Source organism: Orussus abietinus, unplaced genomic scaffold (genome assembly GCF_000612105.2).
Source record: "Orussus abietinus isolate OABI.00-Male unplaced genomic scaffold, Oabi_2.0 scaffold459, whole genome shotgun sequence".
Classification (NCBI taxonomy): Eukaryota; Metazoa; Arthropoda; class Insecta; order Hymenoptera; family Orussidae; genus Orussus; species Orussus abietinus.
The window spans coordinates 56,429-65,149 of NW_019394602.1; the positions used below are offsets into that span (position 1 = coordinate 56,429).

Sequence of the window (8,721 nt, forward strand, 5' to 3'; positions counted from 1 at the left end):
GCGAAACTCGCCGAGGGGCGAGAAGGCGACGACAAATGTGTATATAGGCGTTTTCGGAAAATACCCGACCCTCTTCTCTCGGGACGAACGCCTAACGAATCCTCTTTCCGCGAGCTGCGCTTTACGATGAGAACCTTTTTCACGGCTTTATGACTCGTTAAAAGCATCGGCCCGTGACATGCGACGGACGCCTAAAACCTTGCATCTTGCCCTCTTTCGAACGGCCAGCCATCCATTTTCTTTTTTACCAACGATAAACTACCCATGATGACTTGAAAAAAAAAAAAACGGATCCTGTTATGATCCACCTAACCTGGAAAGGGGCACAAGAGAACACGCAAGGCAAAATTGATTGAACTGGTATTTTTCATATCACTAAGTAGGAAAAACTCCATTTAAATGTAGAATCGACAAAATATAGTCGAAATGATACACTTTGTCTCTATATTCCTAGGTTTATGGTATTTCCGATTGCGCGCTGTAAAAGTCAGTGACATCTAGCGGCACCTTGTCGAAATTGCTCCATACTTGACATAAATATATCCTTTCTTATCAGTAGTACCGACGTAAGATGGCGTTTATACCACTCTTAACAAATGCATGAATATGCTTCTAGTTAAATCAGTGTTCACCGGGTTTTCTGAGGTTCGGCTAACGAACACGTGCCCGAGATACGTTTTCAAGTTTTACGTATAAATAATTATGGGAAAGGGACGCCGGCACAAGCCGAAGAAAAACTTCGCAGAGAAACGTCGTGAAAAGCAAAAGGTAATTATCTGTCTTGTACGGTTGCTTACTTACAATTATTGGCAGGAAGGTGAGGTTATGAGAAGCACTGTATTCGCTGTGCCTTAACTCGATACGTTCACAATATAAATGCGTCGAGTATTTTAACAATTAAGTTATAAAATGTGTAGAACAGGGACGAATGGGACAAAATACCACATCGTAGTTATGCCAATATCATCAGGGAGAACAAAGACTTTGAGAAGTACTATAAAACTCAACAAATAATTCAAGATGACGAGTGGGATGCATTTATCGGTACCATGAGGGAGAATCTTCCTGTGGCATTTAGAATTACTGGCTCCAAAGCAGAAGCGAAAGCACTGCTGGAAATTATTAAAGGGGATTTTTTCAAAGAAATTTTAAACACGAAAGAGACCAAAGACGGTGACCAGTCAACCGAGGTGAGAATAGAGCCTCGGTGTTTGCCATTTTACCCGGAAGACCTTGCATGGCAGTTACAGCTTACTCGAAAGGATATCAGAAGATCGGAAGCTTATTTCAGGCTTCATAATTTTTTAATAGCTGAGACTAACAGTGGAAGTATTAGCCGGCAAGAAGTGGTCAGCATGATCCCTCCGATTCTCCTGGATGTTAAACCTTGGCACAAGGTCTGTGTAATTTATATGCATGTACCAGGCTAAAATAATATAATAATTTAAAAATATTTCAACAGGTCCTTGACATGTGTGCTGCTCCTGGATCAAAGACTGCACAATTAATTGAAATGATACATGCAGAAGAGAAACATGTACCTCCTGGTAGCAGAGCCTTACTTTTTCTTTTTCATTTATTTTTTAATGAAATCTTGACAACCAGTAATAGTTATTTCTTTAATTCTACAGATGGCTTCGTAATTGCTAATGATCTCGACAATAATCGCTGTTATATGCTGGTTCATCAAGCTAAACGTTTAAATAGTCCAAATATTCTCATTACAAATCACGATTCATCCGTTATGCCTAATTTTGACATTACCAACTCTGATGGTACCAAAGGTACTTTAAAGTTAGTAAATGTTATTTTTCCTGAATGGCTCTTTTATAAAAATATTAATTTCATTAATGACACATAATGTTTACAGGTTTGATAGAATATTGGCCGATGTTCCATGCAGCGGTGATGGGACAATGCGGAAAAATCCCGACATATGGTGCAAGTGGAGCGCAGCAAATGGAAATAATCTCCATGGGTAAATACTTTGTCATTATATATTTAGTACACATAAGGTAACATGTTTCATTCCCTCTAGGATTCAATACAGAATAGCAAAACGTGGTTTGGAGTTGCTCGCCGTTGGAGGAAGAATGGTGTACTCGACGTGTTCTTTGAATCCTGTTGAAAATGAAGGTGTACTTCATAGATTACTAGAAGAAACAAATGGGTCAGTTTGCCTTAGGGACTGTAGGGATTTAGTGCCAGGTCTTAAATGTAACCCAGGTTAGTATTCTAAACTCCTGGACAGAGGTATTGAGAATTACTAAGTTATCTCTCACGATTAGGTGTCAGTCACTGGTTACCTGCGTCAAAAGATCTGCAATTCTACAATTCATGGGAGGAAGTGCCCGATCAGTGGCAAACGCAAATTCGGCCTAAAATGTTTCCTCCGAATCCGGCGGATGCCTCCAAGCTTCATTTAGAACGAAGGTAAATGCAATAAACCTATTTTCATACCAATTCCTGATAATTCTCTATTTTCCTCTACCATCCACATTCTGTCTACCATCCTCAAGTTTGTAAAGGTCTAGTGTTTAGAAATGTAAAAATCTTTAAATTTATGCAAAAATCAGAAACTCTTTTACGTACATTTAATTTTGCAGTATGAGGATATTACCACATCATCAAGATACAGGTGGTTTCTTTATAGCAGTCTTAGAAAAAATTATGCCATTGCCTTGGGAAAAGGAATCGAGTATAGTGGATGTTAAACCAAACAAGTCACTTGAAGGAGATGAAAAAGAGGAATTGAATCTTGAGGAGGAAGCGGAAGCAGAAATAGAAAAAAGGAAGGAATCACAGGATGGCAAACGACCTCTAATAGATGAAAACAAGCCACGGCGGAAACGTAAGAGAATGATTGGTTATCGAGAAGATCCTTTTGTTTTTTTTAAAGATGACAAGGAGGATGTGTGGCCATCAATCAAGTGAGTTAGATCTCTACGTTTGGACATTTTGTCCCTGTACATGTCATTGATGTCGATCAATTTATACGTAGAGATTTTTATGAAATACAAGATGACCTGGATCCTCGATGTCTTCTAGTAAGATGTCATGAGGGTAAAAAGAAAAATATCTACTTTACATCGCAAGCAATTCGTGACATTGTGTTGTTGAACGAAAGTAAGGTGAAAATTATTAATACTGGAGTGAAAACCTTTGTCCGTTGTGACAATAAAAACATGAAGTGCGCATTCAGACTTGCTCAGGAAGGAATGCACAGTATATTTCATTATATCGGAGACAGTAGAAAGGTTCGCATCTCCAGGGAAGACTTGGTTATGCTTCTTCAGAGCAGTGACCCACAAACTCCACCGGAAATTGTTCACTTGAGCGTGGGGACACAAAATCTGCTGAAAGATGTTGGTAAGTGCTTTAAGGGGTTATGTTATTCAAATTTTCTAAAATCTGTTTTCCGTAAAAGATGTATATTTTATTCCAAGTAACGTCATCATACTGTTTTCGTTTCTTCCTCAGCTATCGGTAGTTGTATTCTTCTATACAATGAGGAAAAAACGAGTAGTCCGTATCCATTGAATTTTGAACTCGTGGGTTGGAGAGGAACGATGTCACTAAGAGCTTACGTTCCTGTTCACGACGCTATTCATTATTTAAGACTTTTAGGAGCTGACTGCTCAAAGTTTGGTATGTTCAGTCATGTTAAGTCTTGCCTTGATTTTATTCCATGTGTGTTTGACTATTGCTTTTCTGCGTAGAAAGAAATAAATTCAAGGAAGATAAGCATGCTATGACATCCGGGGAAAATACTGAGATGAACGAACAAGACGATTTGACAAAAAATTGTTCCGATGTTGACGATAAATCAGTGGACGTGAAAACAGAGAACCTGGAGGAAACTATTTAATAAACGGTAATTCCATTCATTTGCATTTTCACATTTTTGCAACTCTATACCTTAGGAACTTTTCGTACACTGTCCAATAAAAATATAGAGATAAAATGAAATATTCTTTGTAATTTGGTTAGATCTTTGGTAACGATGCACCACCCATTCCCTATTAAAAGCAATATCATTTGAGTACACGTGTCGTTTTGCGTACTGAAATACGCCCCTTTAAAGTAATCCCTTTATATAAAAATTGTGTTATTGTTCAGCAGCAGAAAGCTATCTTTGAGGTACTTTGTAGCCATTCGGGTTGTTAACCTGCCACCTCCACGTATCTGCACCTGTTAACATGAATTCATATAATTATATCGACAGATTGATACAGATTATACTTGAGATCCGATATCCATTTAACAAGTTATAATGATCTAAATATGTATCGTATCAGAGGACGTCACGAACAAAAAACGGAGCCCGACGAAATGTACGGGATACTAAGACGACAATAAAAATTTGTTACCGACGCCCTCAGATATCAATGGGGAACAATAAAGATGATATAAAATCGCCCGCTTACACATTTCGTCCAAGTTCTTTTTAGCAGTCCAGGAAAATTCTGCATTCGACAAACTAGCATCGGCGTAACTAGCAGCAATGTCCCCGAGTCGACGTTCCACTATTTCATATGGAATCTTTTTACCGGAAGCCCGTTCAAAGGCACTTATTACTTCGAGCACAGAATACCCTTTTCCCGTGCCCAAATTAATCGCTCTAAATCCTAGTGGATGTTGGGTCTTTTGATAAATCATTGCTTTCACATGACCTAATGCCAAATCGACTATGTGGATATAATCTCGAACGCCTAGAAATAATATAAAAATAATTAAATATGTACATTCAAAGTCTAACTTGTATGCATGCAGGCATGAATCCCATAAAATACGACGTAACCAAATTAATCATATCGGACTGAGCCTTACATGTCAATATTGAAATTAGACTCGTGTTTTGACTTACCAGTACCATCAGGAGTCTCGTAATCATTACCATAAACGTAAAGCATCTTTCTCTTCCCAACTGCCACTTGTGCAATAAAGGGCATTAGGTTATTCGGGACTCCATTAGGATCCTCTCCAATTTCTCCCGAAGGATGCGCACCTACAGGATTGAAGTACCTCAATGATATAATAGACCAAGCCTGAAATAATTCATCGTAAATTGACCTACTTCAACGCTATAATTATCAATAAACATTCCATTAGAAATAAATATTACCGACAGATCTGATTGCACATATTTGTTTTAATAATCGCATGTTGCGATATGGCATGAGTATGCACATATGTTTAAATAATCATAACAGATATTTGAAAGGAAAAAAAAATGTTAAATTAACGAGTTCTACTTCCATACCTTATCAGAATCACATAAATCCTTACAAACTTCCTCGACAATGAATTTAGTTCTTCCGTAAGGATTTGTACAATTCCCTGTCTTTGTGTTTTCAGTCAGTGGCAGACATTCTGGAATACCATAAACTGTGGCACTGCTCGAATAAATAAAATTTTTTACACCATGATCCCGCATAATTTCCAGCAAGTTCAAGGTTCCACTGACATTAGTCTTGTAATATTCCAAAGGAATTTCGCAAGATTCACCTACTGCTTTCAATGCAGCAAAGTGTATTACGCATTGGAAACTGTACTGTAGAATATGGAAAAGTTATCTTTGCGAATACCAGAGCCAGCTATGATTAATTTTTACCGAATAACATTCAAGGACGATATTTTTACCTTTTCAAAAACACTTTTTAATGCATTTATGTCATTAATGTCACATTCTATATAAACAAGGTTTCTCCCTGTCAACCTTTCTACTCTGTTAAGACATTCAGGCTTCTCATCGGAGGGTCCTAGAAACAGTAAGAATATGTACTTCCTATGCCCCAAATGCGTTAATAATGTATAATAATTACTTTCTAGTTAATATTACTAAAATTAATAATAGCTACTTTTTAAGGAGAAGTATACAATAGCGAGAGCAACGTTATTCGACTGGGTGCAACGCATTTCCCCTATTCTCGAAGTTTACGAGACTCATAATACAGGATCGTGCATTGGTACCCCAGCCCATGACTCTTATCTAATCGATATTAACATATGGATACAACCTCAATCGCTTAACAAGCCTGGGGAAAGTGATAGGATCTCACCTCTGTAGGCATTGGAAAGATTGTCAATAACCACCACCTTAAAGTCTGCGTTAAGAAGTTCCAGCACCGTGTGAGAACCGATGTAACCAGCACCCCCTGTTACCAATACATTCCATGATTCGCTCTCGCTGGCCATTACCTAACTTTTCTCTTTTTAGGATCCTATTGCCACGCGGTTCCGCTCCCTCCAAGGTAGCTGCACTCGCCTTGAATAGCTACCTCACTTTTCGAACAGTAAGGACGCATACAGCCAAATTTACCTCAACTTGGCCACGACCAGGCTACGATCAAACTACGACTGAAGATCGCCTGACAAGCAGGAAATCCGGAAAAACGTAGCATCTTATCTAAAGATTACATTATATGACCTTGCTCGTAAACCGTGTGTGCGCTTTTCAGAACACAGTATCGGGTAAAATTTAAGAATACGAGGCTCACCTGAAATCAATTAACAATCAATTCCCTTGGTTCTTAAATGAGATAAACACGTCTAAACCAAAAGAAAAAACTCGGCGCTCACCTTTTTGAAGTCGAGACCGTAACGTCGAGAGGGTTAACTTCTAAAAGGACGATTTTCGAAAGCTCGAGAAATTGTCGAAATGTTTACCTTATTTCGGAAACGCGGGACTGAAATTTCGAGAAATGAATACGTGGGGGCGTTGCAAAGTAAACGAGCTGTCACTTTTTAAGGTTTGGAATCAATCTACAGAATTAAAGGGATGAGAATGCCTTTTAAAAGTGTTCAACGTGATTCTGCGTGTACGGTAACTGGCTCCATCTTGTTACGAGTGGCGAAATCGAGAACTAGTGGTGTCGTACGGTGGGGAAGCAACTCAAAGTTAAATCACATTCTGTGGCTATTAATGTTTCGGGGAATCTTTCAACCTGTTTAATGATAATCATCAACAAACGAATACGTCATTTTCATGCTTAATCTGCATTAATCTCAGTTGCTGCTGTACGGAATTTCCTGTCGCTCGTTTACGAAGAATTTCTTATTCAGGTGAGGTTATGTACAAAAGTGCATTTCAGATTAGAATAGGTATGCAGAAAATTGAATAGTCACTGATAGTTCATCGAAAGAGAATTCACAATGTAATCTATTTGCTATTTCAAGTTGCTTTGGGAAATTGAGAGTGTACGATGTGCTGAATGTTTTTACGTTCGAGAGGTTTCGTTGTATGTCATGTTCTATTGCAGAATCTTCAAAAATGGGCAACTGGCAATTAGAAGTGTTTAAAATGATGTTGTACACGGCATTTCCAGTTGTTCTGTTCCATTACTTCAATCAACCAGAGAATTATGAGAAATGGGTCGTTCAAGTACGTAAAGAACGATTTCCAAAGGACTCGCACGAGAAACGACGTATAATGGCTGAATTTTTGGAAAACATGACCCAAGAGACGTCTTTACAAGAAATAGATGAACTCGATGCTAAACTGAAACGTTTTGACTTATAATAAGGATATTATTAACATAAGGATAGAATGTTCATAAAGTACAATCAGTAAAGTATAAAAAATAATTATTTGGTAATTTACTTACAAAGTGTAGTAAAGATTCGTGCTTTACCAAACTGTGCTGTATCAAAGGCTATCACATTTTGAATTTATATCGTATTGTTAAAGCATAAATAATTTTGCATTTGTATGATGCAAGTTTTCTATTGATGCACTTTTATATTTTCCGCCTAAAAATGGTGGGATCATGATCAGCTCTGATTGGCTGTTTCTAAATCATGAATTTTTTTAACACACCACCGAAACCACATTCATTCGGATACAAGTTGGAGAGATGAGCAGAAATGAGTTCGGAGACAGAGATGAGTTGGGAGATTGCTCACGGGCAGGATCATGCGATCGCATCCTGTGCTGCCCTTTGGTTTCGTACATTAGCTTTCACCGTTTTTTTGTCCCCAAGGGCGGCGCAACGAATTTCTGATAGGAGCTCGCGCACTCGCGATGGCGGTACCATCTACCAGTCGCCGTTGGTGGCTCACGTACTCGTGATGGTAATACCATGCGGCATGATTTTTATATTTCCCTACTAGCGTTATCGAGCGTTTTTCGACAGTTATCGAACATTTTCGAGCGTTTCTCATTCATTTTCAGAGCGTTTTCGAGCGTTTTCACGCATTTTCAGAGCGTTTTCGAGTGTTATCGAGTGATATTCTAGTGTTTTCAATCCTTATCGAGCGTTTTCACGCGTTTTTCGAGCGTTTTCGAGTGTTTTTCGAGCGTTTTCGAACGTTTTCGAGTGATCTCGAACGTTTTCAAGCGTTACTGAGCGTTTTTCGACCGTTTTCGAGTGTTTTTTGACCGTTTTCGAGTGTTTTCGAGCGTTTTTCAAGCGTTTTCAAGCGTTATCGAGCGTTTTTCGACCGTTTTTGAACGTTTTCGAGCGTTCCTCGATCATTTGTAGAGCGGTTTCGAGCGTTTTGGAGCGTTATCAAGCGTTTTCGAGCGTTATCGAGCGTTTTTCAAATGTTTCCGAGCCCTATCGCAGGCTGTACAGTGCCGTTGAGTGTTGTTAAGTGCAGTAGAGTTGCGTAGAGTCCCGTAGAGTCCCGCAGAGTCCCGTCGAGTCCCGTAGAGTCCCGTAGAGTCCCGCAGAGTCCCGTAGAGTCCCGTAGTGTGCCCGTAGAGTCCCGTAGAGTCCC

The 8,721-nt window shown here is 39.0% G+C and overlaps 3 protein-coding genes across 6 annotated transcripts; 2 read left to right on the forward strand and 1 right to left on the reverse strand.

Annotated features, from left to right (window-relative positions):
• The first annotated feature begins 632 nt into the window (after window positions 1-632).
• On the forward strand, window positions 633-4,417 carry LOC105694866 (tRNA (cytosine(34)-C(5))-methyltransferase). The gene is made up of 12 exons (XM_012415960.1): window positions 633-768; window positions 918-1,397; window positions 1,463-1,547; window positions 1,632-1,794; window positions 1,871-1,978; window positions 2,039-2,226; window positions 2,289-2,433; window positions 2,607-2,930; window positions 3,002-3,369; window positions 3,481-3,648; window positions 3,720-3,874; window positions 4,226-4,417. The coding sequence occupies exons 1-11, from the start codon at window positions 703-705 to the stop codon at window positions 3,866-3,868; spliced, it is 2,244 nt and encodes a 747-aa protein (XP_012271383.1). The 5' UTR covers window positions 633-702; the 3' UTR covers window positions 3,869-3,874; window positions 4,226-4,417.
• On the reverse strand, window positions 3,848-6,813 carry LOC105694867 (UDP-glucose 4-epimerase). 4 transcript variants are annotated; one of them, XM_023432861.1, is made up of 7 exons: window positions 6,583-6,813; window positions 6,063-6,343; window positions 5,644-5,762; window positions 5,264-5,554; window positions 4,868-5,048; window positions 4,428-4,712; window positions 3,848-4,191 (listed from the first exon to the last, which is right to left on the reverse strand). In XM_023432861.1, the coding sequence occupies exons 2-7, from the start codon at window positions 6,196-6,198 to the stop codon at window positions 4,130-4,132; spliced, it is 1,074 nt and encodes a 357-aa protein (XP_023288629.1). In that variant the 5' UTR covers window positions 6,199-6,343; window positions 6,583-6,813; the 3' UTR covers window positions 3,848-4,129. The 4 variants fall into 4 exon arrangements, with proteins under 4 accessions (XP_023288629.1, XP_023288628.1, XP_012271384.1 ...); XM_023432860.1 differs by having other exon boundaries at window positions 6,063-6,371; XM_012415961.2 differs by having other exon boundaries at window positions 6,063-6,409.
• A 64-nt stretch (window positions 6,814-6,877) lies between these two features.
• Window positions 6,878-7,732, forward strand: LOC105694868 (protein PET100 homolog, mitochondrial). The gene is made up of 2 exons (XM_012415962.2): window positions 6,878-7,065; window positions 7,263-7,732. The coding sequence occupies exon 2, from the start codon at window positions 7,274-7,276 to the stop codon at window positions 7,520-7,522; it is 249 nt and encodes an 82-aa protein (XP_012271385.1). The 5' UTR covers window positions 6,878-7,065; window positions 7,263-7,273; the 3' UTR covers window positions 7,523-7,732.
• Window positions 7,733-8,721: the final 989 nt, after the last annotated feature.